Source organism: Falco peregrinus, chromosome 13 (genome assembly GCF_023634155.1).
Source record: "Falco peregrinus isolate bFalPer1 chromosome 13, bFalPer1.pri, whole genome shotgun sequence".
In the NCBI taxonomy this organism is placed as follows: domain Eukaryota; kingdom Metazoa; phylum Chordata; class Aves; order Falconiformes; family Falconidae; genus Falco; species Falco peregrinus.
This window is the reverse complement of record NC_073733.1, coordinates 9,179,436-9,195,310: the sequence shown is the minus strand read 5'-3', so window position 1 is coordinate 9,195,310 and position 15,875 is coordinate 9,179,436. Positions and strand designations below refer to the sequence as shown.

General features: G+C 43.0%; 2 protein-coding genes across 2 annotated transcripts in view; both read right to left on the bottom strand.

The window, feature by feature from the left end:
* RNF128 (ring finger protein 128) overlaps positions 1-11,107 on the bottom strand; it is a 41,990-nt gene extending 30,883 nt beyond the window's left edge. The window contains exon 1 of the mRNA XM_027791917.2: positions 9,709-11,107. Coding sequence (XP_027647718.1) covers positions 9,709-10,108 — 400 coding nt within the window. The 5' untranslated portion in view covers positions 10,109-11,107. The remainder of the gene's footprint in view (positions 1-9,708) is intronic.
* Positions 11,108-11,233: 126 nt separating this feature from the next.
* The window catches only part of RADX (RPA1 related single stranded DNA binding protein, X-linked), a 28,567-nt gene continuing 23,925 nt past the window's right edge, over positions 11,234-15,875 (bottom strand). Inside the window, exons 14-15 of the mRNA XM_027791928.2 lie at positions 15,206-15,388; positions 11,234-14,318 (exon numbers count right to left, since the gene is read on the bottom strand). Coding sequence (XP_027647729.2) covers positions 14,173-14,318; positions 15,206-15,388 — 329 coding nt within the window. The 3' untranslated portion in view covers positions 11,234-14,172. The remainder of the gene's footprint in view (positions 14,319-15,205; positions 15,389-15,875) is intronic.

Sequence of the window (15,875 nt, the reverse complement as noted above, 5' to 3'; positions counted from 1 at the left end):
TAACTTTGAGATGAACAAAGAGAAATCCTGGGAACGCTGTCACTGCCTTCCACAGGGATGGACCCTACCATTATCTGGAGCTTTATCTTATTTGAGTAAATAATTAAACATATTTTTTCAAGATTAAAAAAAAAGCCTATGCTAAAATTGCTTTTTAATGTCAAGCCAGACCACTCAGGGCATCTTGCTGATGAGACACCTGTATTTTCATGTCCTTCAAAACTGCATTTGTTTCTTATTCAAGTACCCCACTCCGGATCTCTGTCTTTGGTGGGAAGCTCCCAAGGACACAAGAGACCTCTGTCAGGGCAAAGCATTACAGGAGCTGACACTGAACCCTCCAAGCGCTACCTATGGATCTGAACTGTGCCTCTGGGTCTTTTCCACTGAACAATGAAGTGGAAAGGAGAAGCACTTGCAAAAATGGAAAAAGCAATCAAAAGGAGCACCCTAAAATGAAACCCAGGACTGAACATCATGGAACTAATAAATCCATGAACAAAAATTACCCTAAATCACAAGTAAAAACAATAAATATTGCATTTCCTTACCCAAAACTAGCTCATGTCCATGACCAGCTTGGGCTGGTGACTTGGGCTGGTGACTTGCTCTACAGTAGGCAATGGCATGGGCTGAAGTTTTTAAGCTAGCTGAAAAAAAAATGATAAAAAAAATTAAAGTGCGAGAGCGGAGGTTGCGGGTCTTTGCCGCTTTACAAAGAAGACTGGCTCAGGCCAGAGCAGCCGTGGAGGCTGGAAACCTCCTCACCTCCCTCCTGCGGGGCTTTAGGAGCTTCCAGGAGAATCTGAGGTGATCTTTGTGACGAGATGGGGAAGACACACAGAGGTTGCCAGTTCCAGCTAAGTTTCACCATGAATCTGGGAGCTTGTTTGGCCCTAACACAACTTGGAAACTCCAGCCTGCAACTCCCTGTTCACTGGACGTTGGAAAAAAAAGTGCGTCAGATGGCCCTGTGCGCTGGCACCAAACACTTTCCCTTGGCTAGGCAGATGTGTGCAAGAGTCCCTGGTGCCAGGGAAGCAAACATTGTTTCTCCGTATTTCTGGCACAGTGGGACCAATTGTTGTGGCAGCGCTACGTGTGTGTGCCCTCTACTACCCCAGAGAATACGGGCAAAACACTGTCAGCAGAGGCAGAAGGTATGAAAGGGATGGGTGCTCATACCCTGACCAAAGTTCATACGCAGTCTTCCTCCCATCAAAGACACTTGCAATTTCATGAAATTACGTTTTCAATCTTTTATTTCAAAGGAACCTGGTTTATAAACAGAAATAAGCAATATCTAGAAGATGCAAGCAAATTAAAGGGAAGATAAAAGCGTTCCACACAGATGACTACATGGAGCCTTGAGCAAACAAAGCATCTGTGATCCCTCTGAAAAACTAAACCAACAACAAAAAACAACAACGAAGAAAGGCCAGAATTTGTCAGATAGCATGTAGTTTTGGTTTCACATGGAACTGAAACATGATGCTGCTGAGGCCTGTTGATTCAGTGGTTGTCCTGATTCAGTGGCAGCGGAGTTTCCAAGCAGGGGACTGAATCAGTGGTTCCCCTCCCCTGCAGCGTGTTGGGCAATCTCCATCCAGCCTGGGGACCGAGATTTTCCATGTAATGCAGTTGGCTGATTGAAGAGCATCAGATGACTGGCAGTCTGAACACAACCTCAAGAGCAGAACTCATTGACACTTGGCCCTTTTGAGGAAGAAACTAGTCCAAGTCAAAATGTTTGCCCTTTCGGGGTTTGTTTGTACAGACCCACAAACTATGGGGCCACCGATCACAGCTGCTTGCAGAAACCAGCTGCACATCCCCGAGGAACTCTCTCATCCCAGGTACATACGTACCTAATTTTAAGTTCTGACTTTATCTCCATCAAATCTGTACAGGCCTCTGTGAAAAGCCCTCGCTGCATCCAACAAGGAAAGCCTGGCAGTGACTCCAGCTGGTCCCGAAAACCTTGTTTACAGCACCGCGAGCCGAGGGCAGGAACGCTCTGAATAGGGGCTCTTAAGATCATACAACGCTAAAAGCCCAGCTTTTACAGCATAATTAGGATGTAAACTGTGACAAACTTCAGTGACCCCAGTAACGTCGGTGGGAACCTTGCCAATGGTCTCAACAGGCCAAAGACTTGCCAGGCCCTCTCGTTCCTTCCTCCCACCCCAAGAGCTGCTGACAAGCTGCAAGAGGCACCTGCCACCCCGGCACAGCCAGCCCCGAGGAAGGGCCCGGGAGGGGGAAACAGGCATTCGAGCAAAGTGTTCACACGGAAAAAACAGGAAGGAGAAAGTCCTCTCCAGGAAGGTGCTTGGCCCCAGCTGGTGGCCAGGGGAGTTAGGGGATCGCCCGAGCTCCCCGAGGGCCACCCAGCCCCAGCAGCCGTCTCTGCTCACGGCCAGGAGCGGCTGGCGCAGGCTCCTTTCTGAGAGGGCCGTGGAACTGTCTAAACCAAAGATCAGCTCTAGATGAAATTATTTTAGGCCGTAAGTTTTTTCTGAGCCTTATGTTTGGCACGTGACTTTGAAGCATGACAGGCCTGAGCTGCAAAGCCGAGAACTAGAGGCGGCGCTGCTGCCGCCCGAGAGGACAGAGACCTCGCACGCTGGCTTAGGCTCAGCAAGGCCTTCCAGCGTGTGCTTCTTGCAGCTCCCTGAGGTGGAAGAAACTCTAAACCACAGATGGTTTTTTGCTGGGCCCCTTTTGCATCTTTGCTCGATGGATGCAAAGATGCTCATGGCCACGGCTTGGGAGAACAGCAGGGAAAGGGCAGCCCGCAGCCTGCAAGCTCTTCTCCAAGCGTGAAGCAGACCGTGTTCATAGCAAATACTGATACATATATATACATATATGATTTATGTACAAATCAGTTTTGTATTTCGGATTTTTTTCATCAACATTTTCACTCTTCAAGGGGATGCACACAGTAATGCAGAACTTTGACACAGGTGATCCTTTTATAGCTCCACCAACATCTAGAAAACTGAATCGAAAGCAGCAGTAGATTTTAACTAGAAATAGTGAGTACTACATGTAAATTGATGGCCCGTGTTAAAGTATCTTCTAACTCACTCCTAAAATAACTACTTTACAATATTTAGGATGAATTTCTAAGTGAGATAGTAATTAACGCGTTATAAAACAGGTGAAGTACCTTATTGCGCACTTGCTGACACAACACTTCCACGTGCAAATGGCACAGTCTAGAGTCCACTGAAATCAAAGGAAGCCCTTCCGCTGATTTTGTAAGGTTTAAGATACCATTTTTTTTCCTGTAAAGACCCTGTATAAATACTTAGTTAGAAAGGCACCCGGACTAGGAGGTAAGTAGACAGGACAGTAAATGGAAACAGATATTTTAAAAGGAACAAAAGGCTGATGCCGAAAGAGACTTGGTGAAATTTGGGTCCAAAACGTATATTCTGAGAACCCCTGATCATTTGCTGCTTAGATCACCTCCCAGATCTGAAGCTGGCTCATTTTTGGTTTGGTTTTCAAAGTACGCAGTCACATAGTTTTCCTTTCTGTCCTCACCCTGCCTCCTTCCCCACCTCCTCCCTGCAGATAACTTTCCTGTTTGCCTACACTGACTACCAATTTCAGACAAACTGAGCTGAAAGCTTGGAAAATTCAAAGAGTTTCCCACAAGTTTTTACACATCAGTAGCTGGCGAGAGGACAGAAACCCCCACCAATTCCTGCCAGTCCCTCAGCAGACGCCGAAACCTGAGGTTCAGCAACCACGTGCTGTCTTTGGCCTGCCAGGTCCCAACTGCCTCTGCCTTGGGAGAGTCCCACCTGAGAGAGTGGGACTTACTGGTTTGAGGAACAAGGAAGCAAAAGGACTCGAGCCGGTGGTGATAACAGAAATGAAATCATAGGGATGGGAGGGGGGGTGGGGGAAAAGGGGGGTAAACATTCCCCACATGGAGTCAGAGGGGGTATAGGGACAGAGAGGACAGGCGTGAGGACAGAACAACACACAAAACAAACCCACAGACAGCTCACCACACAACTAACTTCAAGCACCTGCCTGCTGTCCTGCTTCTACACATGCACTGCTCTGGGTAGGGCCAGCCACCGGCTCTGCTCTCCTGCAGTGCCGTGAGTGCAAAAGGTGCACTGCATGTGCCTGAGGCTCAGGATTCCTCTTCAAGGAAGCAAGAAAATCGGTTTGAATCCTCTCAGGTTATAAAGGGAATCAAACCCAGCTCTTCCCTGGTGCCAGTCAGTGCACTGAGTTCCTGGAGAAAAGGGTCCCCACCACAGCTGCTGTGCATCACTGGGAGGGACTGTCCCAAAACACAGCGAGAGGCGATGCATGAAATGGTTAAATCCAGCTGGGCTCCAAGCTCTGAGCCTTGGCCTGAGCCACACCCTGAACCACAGGAGCCTTCCAGGAGATCAGAATTTAAGCTCAATCTGTCTCGAGCATTTTCCTCAGCTATTTACACCCAGTGCCTTGCTCGGGCAGTTATGCTCAGGCAGGTCACGGTTTGCCTGTTGGCTTTCATCGATCCTTCCGAGGTGTTCCACAGCAGTGCCGGTGGGAAGAGGCACCAGGAGCTGACCCCCACACCAGTGCACTCTGCGATGCCCCAAGGACTCCTTGCACCCATACCTGCAGGTGACCATCAGGCTTCCACCAGCGCATTCTTTTTTCTCTTCAGTTTTTGGGTTGCAATAACTAACACAACTTCAACTGCAACGGCATGACTGGCAAGAGAGTTTACACTGATAAGGGACTGAGGAAAGCAGTGCATGTTCTATAAGATATTACACACTTGTAACTAGAAGCCAGACTGATTGATTAGATGTATTTTTTTCTTTTGTTCTTTGTTTCCAGCAGGCCGAGCAGAGGATGCCACCTTTCTTTCTTTAGAGGAAATGGGTTAGCCAGTAGACTGTCGTCTTTTTTCTAGTTCTGGTAGTTAAAAATTTTGCAAAGCCTCTCCTGAGCTTTGCTGAGGAAGCTCATGAGAGCACCACGCTGTGGTCCCGGGATAAACCTCCTGCTGGTTTTCCACAGAAGCAGAATCTAGGCTCCCCGTATATGTTCGCCACCAAGTTTATGGATGAACAAGTGGGTAACAGTATGTAGTCCCTTCCAATAAACCCAGTGCTCATCACATTGCTTGCCTTGGAAGCTAAAGAAATAGTACTAAATGCCAGCGTGGTGAGGTCCTGTGCTTTGCTAGTTTCATGTTCTGGGGGCTCTGGAAGACCCCGGACTTGAATGCAGCTCTGGCAGTCTGCGCTCTGCGGAGGTGAGCACAGCCCGCAAGGATTTTTATGGCTGGAAGGAAAAGGCTGTCTGCTCTGGAGACTGGGCAGTCCAAGCCAGCTCTGAGCAGGGCAGCTGGAGACAGCCGCCCAGGGCCATGTCAGACTGGGGCTTGAGTATCTCGGAGGATGGAGGCTGCACAACCTCTCTGGGCAGCCTGCCACACTGCTCAACCACCCCCACAGTGAAGTTTTTTCTTACGTAATTTCTTGTTTGTGCCTATTTCTCCCACTGGGCACCACTGAGAGGTGTCAGACTCCTTCCCTGGCCCCATCAGGAATTTGTACACATGGATGAGAACACCTCAAGCCTTCTCCAGAGGGTCCCACCCCAGCTCTCCCAGCCTCTCTTCGCAGTGACGGCTCCCACTGGCGAAGGGCTGAGCGCTTTGCCCTTCCTGCCGATTCCCTCCCTCACCCGCACCTCTCGCTGCGCCAAGGACCTGAAGACACTTCAGACAATTTGCCAAGAAATGGAGGAATTCAGTCTACACTACGAGAACATTCCCTTCACACAGGCATCTGGACTGCCGTTAGCAGGGTCACTTCACAAGGAATACATGAAAAGGGAAGTTCATGGTATTTGCTTTGCACGAACATCCTTGGAAACTCATTTATTTTCACAGGCAGGTCCCACAGGCTGTTCAAAGCTCAGCTTTTTCTACAGTAAACAGAGGAGATGGCGCAAAATGTGTCGTAAAACAGAAATGACGGAAGATCAAATGAGCAATGACATTTTAGAGAGTTAAGATGGGGAATCTGAGTAAAGTTATACCAGCTTTCCTTACTTTAACCTTATACCAGCTTTCAAACCAAAAGATGAAACCAAACTCCCTTGTGATGCACGGAGGCAATTTAGCTCACAAGGTTACAACAGGTATTGCACCAACAGCGAATAAGATCCTATCTCAAAAATACTTCTGAGACAACAAAAGTTAGGCTTTGAGGCGACAGAATATCCTGGAAACAAGCTGGAAGGAAACACAGAGCCACAATATTTTTTTTTTTTCAATTATTGTCAGGATTGCCAGTTATTTTTTACTATACAGACAAGATGAGATAACCTGCTTGCTCCTGTTGTACAACAGTTGTGCCAGGGCATGCAACACAGTCCTGGAGGCTTTAATCGGTAAGAGTCTTCTTTCACTGGGCCTTAGAGAAAACCTTTCAGAACACACCTAATATTTTAGCTTAGCTGCTGTATTTGACTAGTATCCAAATGGCAGCAATAATGCTAGTCTTATTTTTTTTTTTAATACTATCTCCTGTCTCCTATTTTGTCTTTTAAACAAACAGGAAAATAGGAAAAAAAAAACCCATAGTGACAAGAGGACAGAGCCCTCCACCGGCCCATGCCAGCACTGATCACAAAGCATGGGCCCAAACCAGCTGCTTCGTGACTTTGCAGAACAGCGTTATTCTGCTACCATCTGTGGTCTGGTATTAAAGAAGCCCCAGAATACCTTGTTGAAATTTGGCCATGTTTCAAAAACTTGGTAATTCCTGGAATTTCCATTTAAGTTTCAAGGAGCAGTACTGGAAAAATATTGTTACGGATGCATATTCCATTTCCTTTCCAGAGAAAACCAACTAAGTGCTGGAACTACTAAAAAGAGACATTTTTCTTCTAGCAAAAGCTTAGTCTCTGTACCATCGGATCAATCTAACTTTACACAAATAAGACAAAAAAACCTACAGAAAATCTTTCAGATCAAAGCAGAGCATTTCCCCACCGGTTATTTGTGTCATCAGAGAGGAATAGGAAAGTTACCAACATCTTGCCCTCTAAAATTTTCCATAGTAAAAGCTATTAATGTATCAGTTTTATCTTATGTGCGTACCCAGTAACAGGTAAAACTGATGACAGGTAAAGGGAAATGGGGTGGGGGATGAGGAAGTCACCAGGAGGGAAGATTTTTCTCTTTGTTCCTTCCCAGCAACTTTAAGTTACCGTTTCTGAGCAAAGTACCTGGACTTTGCTCAGAACAAACTGTTCCGCTGCCGTAAGGCTGCGTGGATGTGAACGGTATGTATATTGTAATACGTAATATTGTACTGTTATAACAAAAAATAAGGTTGGCTAGAAAGCTCTACTGATTTTATGTTGAAGTCAGCCAGAAGGGAGGAGGATAGCAGGAAACTGTGGCCAAAGCCCCAGGGCCTCACAAGTAACCAAGGTGATGGGATTCCTACAGCCCTGCACAGCCGCAGGGGACAGAGGGTGTTGGAATTGATAACCCCAGAGGCTGCTCCTTGTTTAATCGGGAGCTCGCAGACGGCTGGCAGCAGCAGGACAGATTTTTCTCCCGCTGCTGTGCCAACAAGGACACTTCATCTCCCAGGGTCCCCTCCCGAAATGGCAGAGAGGATTAATTGCCAAGTCTCCTTAGACTTTTGGGTGATGCCACTGTCACAGCTTCCAGCCAAATCTGGGATTTCCTTCCCCAGCCCTGTGAACTCTAAAAAAAACATAGCTCACCTCCAAGCACCTTCTGCTTTGAACGCTGTGCTGCAACGACCACCCCTCTCCCAGGCTTTTTCTGTTTTACCTAAAGAACTTATGGCTCCACACTCTGCACTGAGGGAAAGAGAGAGAAAATGTTTCTATACTGATCAGATGAAGAGCTCATCTCACTGAAGTATTCTGCCCTCGCTGTGTTTAACACACGTGAGTACTGCACTGATTTATAAACCCTCTTTGCCACCAAATAAATCGTCATATCCACCTTAGTCCTATAGAAAGACTGCAGGGAATAGTCTTATAAAATTCACAATTTGTCTTTAAGAAAACTAAATTACATTCAGAAAGGTGGGACTTCGTGTCTTATGAAATACACTCTCAGGTGATATATCTGTTTAAAAAAAGGTTTAAAAAAATCTTTTTAGTTTTAGAAAAAAAAATATCTGAAAAAATTAGGGTCTGCTTTCAGAGCTCATCCTAAGTAAGTACCTTATTTCTGAGGTCTAGTCTAACCATCGCGTTTGTGACACCACCGTCACCCAGCACGTCTAAATAATGTTCCATCCCACCCAGTGAGTGCCGGGGTAACAGCCCCCCCTGCTCCCTAGAAATGCAGCTGGCACCGATTTTGCAGCCATATAAAGCCAGTATGATTCTTTCTTCATTCATCCGGGGTTCGAATGAGCTGGCACACTACGAAACCAAATTAAAAAAGCAAGGTAATCTGAATTTTGACATGCTGCTCAATAAGTCTAAATTGCTCCAGAGGTAGAACAAAGGCTTTGGTTTGTAGGCTGCACATTTCCAGTAAAACATTTAAGCTGCATTTGCAAACTCTAGCTCTACTATGACATCAGTTGAGTCAAACCTGGCTGCATAGAACAAGCCACTGCACTTTCAGTGCCATACAACGCGGTTTTTTATTGCGCAATACCTTGTTCAGGATTATTTATTTTTTTTTTAACTGAGCCTCACTCAATGGTTAGATTTGTAAAGCACCTGTGATGCCCCTACAGGTGCATAATGGAGACTCTGAGCCAGCCAGCTCAGCAGCTGGTGTCTGCTGGCTCCTGTGAACTGCCCGGGCATGGGCTCCACAGCCAGAAACTTCCTGAAGTGTCAACCTGGACCAGCACGGGATGTGAGCCATAAAATGCTGGCTCATCTCCAGATTAAAAATTGCTCGGTTTGCTCACAAAATCAGACAAGCAAGACCTAAGCCAAAGGATTCCTAGAGCAGTTCCACCAAAGTATATTTCAAGGGAATAGCTATATATATGACTGCTTTGTACTAAAACACTTATTAGACAGGTTGACCTAGGAGAACACACCAATAAAAGCCAAGCAATACAGTATCACAGTTAGCTTCTCAGTTCTTCCCTAACAACAGATCCATAGCTATTAGGGCCTGAACCGGCAATTACAATGATTTTGTCCAACTTTTCATTAAGAAATTGGGGAATCCCAGAAGAGGCTGAGATCAGCTGCTACTCAGAAAGGATTGGAACAATAAGAAAAAAAAAGGAAAAAAAGGCAAGATCCGGCTTGCAATCTGCAAAGCGTATACCTATGCGGCAGACACTTGTGGGTTCTTTTGTGTCCTCTAACCCTGAAAATCTGCCTTCAAAGCAGACACTATGGGTTCCTCTGCATCACCATCTAAAATAAATCACGTGCTGCACAAGTAAAATTGGTACTAATCTCAGAGGCTCACCAGTTTGGCTACACTGTTCCAAACTCAGAATGTAACAGCATAGTACTTCTTACTAAGCACCAAAGTCAAGACTCAAATTACAGGTGACGTTTTTTTCCCCTCATCGAATTTCTTGACTAAAGCAACAATCATCCACAAACACAACTGCTCCCTCATAGCCTGGCTGTGCTGTCCTAAACTAAAATTCAGAGGAATAACCAGGTTTCAGCACCTCATGGTGTGATACTCACCAAGATGCGGCATCAGGGCGGCTCCTTTGTCCAGTGCACCATAGATCACAGCTGCTGCCGCACCCCTCCTGGCTGCAACGTTGATTTTTTCAGCAACTTTGCAGTTGCCTTTTTCAATCAGTGCTATCCATGGTGCTTCTGTGACGGTGAACTGGGTATCTTCATCACAGGCTTGAAGATTAGCAGATTTAGGAATGCCCACAAGCCCTCGAGCACTAGTTCGAGGAGAATGTAATCCATACAGGCCACATACGCAGTGCTCTGAAACAGACCTGTTGCTAGTGTTGTTGAAATAGAGTAAACTTATAGAGGCATGCACAGAAAATGCCTCTGTAGTCTTGAATGGAATACTAAGAGCCACCATGAGGCAGAAAAAAACTGAAGTCATATGCTTGCTCATATTAGCACAAAATGTAGATGCCTACAGATATTTTCAGCTGGTGCTGATTGCTGTCAGCTAAAAGCCTACCAAGGAGTCTGAAATTTCAGTTCCAACAGCAACACCTGACACCACGCTGGTAAGCCCTTGAAGTGTCAGTGAGCATACCCGGAGACAGGGCTGGAACCTGGAACGCAACACAATTGACATGCCTAGCAACGCAGCCTGGACAACCTGCAACAAACCTGCATCTGTAACTTTCTGGTCCTTTCTCGCACAGCACCATTCTCCCTCTCCATCTCTCCCATTACTGCACAAATTCTAGCTCTGACTAGCACCCTGCTCCTGTTTCAACTTCAATGCCACTTCAGAGGACCAGGTCATCTTTCATTCGGTGTTGTAAGCTCAGAGTTCTTCCCTCACAACGCCATCTGTGAAGCAAATAGCCTTGTTAAAAAAGTCAAAAGTGGCAGGAGGGAAATACTAAAAAAAATTTACCCATCTTACGGACTAAGATAACCAAGTAATTTCCCACATTTCTCCTTTTGGATTCTTTCGGTCATCTACTCTGTCAGGTCCAGCTTGTTCTGGTGTTTATAATGAAATGTTTTAATATTGACTTATAACCAATGCAAGAGATGTAGACTCACCTAAACTGATCACGGAAGCAAACTACCTCTTTCAGCCCATTTTCACCCTTGAGCTCACTTTCAAGATTTACATTGAGATGTTTGAATTATTATCACACAGATCTCCATTTCTGGATGTAGGCTCTACAGAGTCTTTCTCTGAATTCAGTCAGTGTTGTATCCCATAGCAATTACTAGTATCAACTCTTGTTTTCTTCCATTAGAACAGGAAAAGGAAAATCTTACTAATGTCAGAACTCTGTAGTTTGTAATGAAAATAAAGGGAAAATTACGAAGCTCTCAAGATTTTTCTCCCGTTTTCTTGCAAAAGTCATGCTGCACACAGTGTTGAAAGCCAGAAGAAGCTGCAATCGGTGGCATATATTTTGATGGAAGCTTGACCTAGTTCTTCTGTAAAGATTCTTTAGAAGAGTAAACATTAAACATGACTGGGGAGAAGATTCATGGAAAAAGGAAACAGCTTTCAGAAGTGAAAAGAAAATGAGAAGAAATAATGCAAGATATTTACACATATTAATTTATTTATTTATATTCTCCATTTTTCAGTGTTACACTAGTTCTACATCACACCAATTAAAACCTGACCTTACCTCTAAGATCTATGACTTAGCAGGTTTTATACACTCAAAAGTACCATTAGTTACATACAGTTTACTTTCCTCCGATTTTATTTGAAATTAATGCTGGAGACTAAGAAACATGCAAATGTAAGATTTTAGAGTACAGTTCTTTGGCTGGATATGAATTCTACAGCTAGGAAATATGCTCTGATAGTATTTTTCCCTCAGCAGCGGCAATAAACAGCAGCAAGAAAGATGATTCCTACGACATTTTGCAGGAGTAAAGATGCTGTATCTTGGCTTAATATGGCAAAATTAAGATGTTTTTACAGATTCAGGATTAAAAATACTTTGGTCTTAGACCTATGTCAATAAACACCAAGTTAAATAAAACAGCAAGTAGTTTCTTTCGCTACAGTGCTGGTTTGGCAGGGATGAGGGAGACCGGCAGAGTGGAGGAACCATATATTAACACTGCAACACTTCAGAACTTAAGTTGGCATATTAAGTTCACTGTAACTTATGGGGATGGGGTAAGTGCCTCTACAGAATGACCCTGAGTATTGAAATTCCAAGTCTACTGCAGGCATTAAATATTTTCTAGCTGCGCACATCTACGTTACAGCCTGTACTTCTAACATCAGGACTTCATTCTGCAAGAGTATCCCTTTCCCAGCTTCTACCATGAAAAATTTCAAACAACACTTCTGTAAAGCATGTATTATACACATTCCACACCTTTCTGAAATTTCTTTTAGAGTTAGGAAGCCCTAACACATAGAATAAAATTATTAATGCTACATGTTTAAAGTGTAGTAAGCAGTGCAATGCAACAAACAGCCTTTGCTGCTTCTGTTGCATGGGATGGATGGAGTGGCTAGAACAACTGAATACAGTGGCTCTGTGCCAGTTTTAGCCACAACAGTCCTTTTGTACAAAGATAACGACTTTAAAAATTACTTCTAGAAATATTGGTTTCATTAAAATTAGACTTCGACCTGAAGTATATCTAAATAAAAAATACTGGCTGACACAGTCAGCAGGGCTCAGTTTGGTACATGAAGTGCTGGTGCTATTCCCTCTCACCCTAGAGCAATGGCCTCTAATCTTCACATACCCATAAGCAACAGAATTACACAAGTAACATAATGCAAGCAACGCTGTGCTCTTCTTGGGTCGGTACATTTTCGTTTTGCCTTCTGTATCAACGTACTCCGACAGGCATGGGTTGACAAACATTGCTCTAGAATTAATACTATATGACTCATACAAAATATAAACACACAATACAGTCACATTTGATACTTAGTTCCTGTGCAATTTAAGTTAAATTTTTCTCATTAATACATTTTTAAACTGTAAACCACTAGAGACTGAAAAGATTTATATATATATTTTTTTAGAATATCAAGGCTTTTACTTTTTATCTGGTTACCTATGAACTTGTACTATAATAATGACAATTACATTTCTCCTTCAATTACCATTAACTGAAGTTAATGTAGTCCACTGTCCCCCAGGCAGATGAGTGAGCTACTAGTTGAAATAGATACTCCTCGATTACCAAAAGGGCAGCTAAAATGTGCCTAGAAGTTTTGCACAAAAGAATGAATCTGTTCCTATAAATTAACTGTGTGCTTTGGTCAATACAGTACAATTTAATTGGCAAGCTTCCATAATGCAATCATTTCTTCTCAAAGGACTGAATTGAGGCCAGCATTTCACATGGACAAGTTGTCAAATAGCAGTTGTTTTAGCTCCTGTTTGAGAATAATTTCCTAAGGATCCATCTGTACACATGTTTTGAGGCTTTTGGCATGGGAGGAAAAAAGTGGGGCTTGGTTCTGAACACAGCAGGGGCCAGCCAGGATTTAGTATACAGGCAACAAGTTGACAGAACTTTACAGTCTCTTGCTCTTGAGGAAGTAGCAGCTCCTCACAGCTGCTGAGCTCCTTCATGTGCTCAGAAACAGCTATTACTAAAGAGGATTTCGGTGATTAACAGGAAAAAACACTAACGATGTGACAAACTCTGTTTCCTGCCATGCTAAGCACTCCTTAAAGACATACTTCTCTTGCAAAGCTAGAATCAAATTCCACTAAAAAAGCTTCTTTTTAAAAAATAGATATGTTTTAAAAGATTAATAAATAAGATATGCTTAAAGCCTTGGGGTGCTACACTTGCTACCCAACACTGTATATTCAAAAGCAAATATACAGAACCACAGCAGTTGGCCTTGCTCAGGTAAAAAGAACTGAAGGTAGCTTCTTGGATCACTGAGTCCAGTCGCCAGTATTAAAGGCACCATGGAATTTAACTCCTTTTACAAACACAGCACAGCTTCAAGCCTGAGAAGCAGTTCGGCTGCCCCTAGTACCCCCCACTAAGAGATCACTATAGAACATAACAGATCTAATTCTCAAAAGGATACAAGTTTCCAGCCTAAATTTATAGCACAGACAATTAATCCTTTTGCAAACACTGCCTTTAATATTGGGAAAGCCTGCCTCTTCTCTCAGTTCTCACCCTGATAAATATATTTCCTGTGTTTGTATGTGCACAGATGGAGAAAGAGAGATGACAATCAACACTCCTTGGTATCCTATGAGAAGGTAAATTCACTGTATTGCCTATTCATTGTTCTTGAACATAAGTGACCAAGACTTGTGTAATATCTTCAAGACTACCAAAACATGAAGGTAACAATCATCCTTCTCAGTTATATGGATGACCAATACGGTGGCTAAGAATCATAATTTTATGTTTGTGTCTGCTAGTTCTAGAAAAGTGCAATGTGTAGAGGGTGTAGTCAAGTTACAGCAGTTTTATTTCCCCCCTTCTGAAGTATATAAATTTGAAAAATAAGTTATTACATTACACTGGATCCATCACATCAGGTTCCACTGTCTCGTAGATTTTGCTCAGAAAGACTTCCACTTTATCATCACCCAAGTGACAGATGTCCAAGATGCAGATAACATGTTTGCTGTCTAGATCCATTGCTGCTTTTACAGTTTCAGCTAGAATTTAAGAGAAGGTGTTTTAGTGTACATACAGGAAAAAATAAACTGAATTGACACTGTTTTCAATACAGTAATGTGTATATGATCAACCTTCTTTCAGTTAAGAATCTCATTCTATTAAATGCTGGCCTACTGCGATTTCTTTTTTTTTGGTAGACTTTTATTAGTAAATTCAATCACCAGAAATGACAGCATCAGAAATTAGATATGGAAAAGCTGAAATATACATTACTTAACCATTAGTGATTCCCTGATTTGACAGCGTTATTCAAGGAGAAGTAAAGACGTATTTAGATAAAGTCAGGTCTTTCTATATAAACATGCAGGAAAACACAATGCTTATATAGCACTTTAAAGTATGATGCATGTTAATAATGTTCACCATACTAGTTGTGAGGTGCTAGGAATTAGAAGTGTAATCTGAAGGAAAATAATTCAATAGCAGGGAAATACTTCAGTTTATGGGCACTGTAGGTTGCATTACAGCAGCTGTTCAAAGTGACCGATACCAGTGAGCGGACCGACTGGCAGGAATGCCACTCCATTACAAAGCAGATCAAGCCAAACATTCACACACTCAGCCACACAAACCAACTTCAATGTCAGCATAATTTTGCATCAACAAATAACTACAAATACCAGCTAGGTCACTTGGTATTTTAATATCTAAACCACAAACTCCTATCTTCAGAGTATGAGAACAGCTTCAGTAAAAACTGCCGTGAAAATTCAATATTTCATCTGTTCACCAAAGATGGTCACAGAATTCAACTGTCTTTCACTGAAAAGGTTAACAACAGCGACTTCTATAGAGTATAAACTCTTGCATTGAAAGATAACACAAGAAACTATAAATGAGTAATGTCAGTCAAAGGCAGTCTCACTTGAAAGTGGAAACACGTCATGAAGTCTTCCGCTGCTAGTGGACTTCTGCTGACATGCAGAGATGCCGCTCATACATGACAATAATGTATCATTTTGAAAGTCTTCCAGTTGAAATAAGTGGGGATCTTCAGTACAAAGCAGTGGAAGAAATGCAACATCTACAGCTACATCGTGGTTTATACCTGTTAAAAAAAAAAAAAAAAAAGTATGTTTAAGTTAACACAAAACTTCATTTTCAGCCCGTCAGCAACTTCATGCACCATTTCTTCTTTTTTTTTTTAAAGCCAAACTATTGCAGGCTGAACGCCAATTTATTTACTTGTTCTTTGTTCATTAGTTAATAACAGGTCTAAAAACGTATATGTATATATATTTATACAAAAGTACATTCAAATTGATATTATGTTGTAACATACTGTGATTTAAGGTCAACAATGCTGTCAGCTCAAAAAATATTAAACCAACATTGGAAGCCATTTCACACTACTTTTTAACTTTATCGCTGCTGCAAGGGCAGAGAAATTAATTTTACAGCCAGTGTATCTATGCAGTATGAGGTGCAGAACTCGTGCTACTATCATCTTGTATATTCTAAGTCCAGGATTCTAATGACTATAAATATTCAAACACCTTCCTGCAAATCTCCCTTAGCCAATAATGGAAACTTAA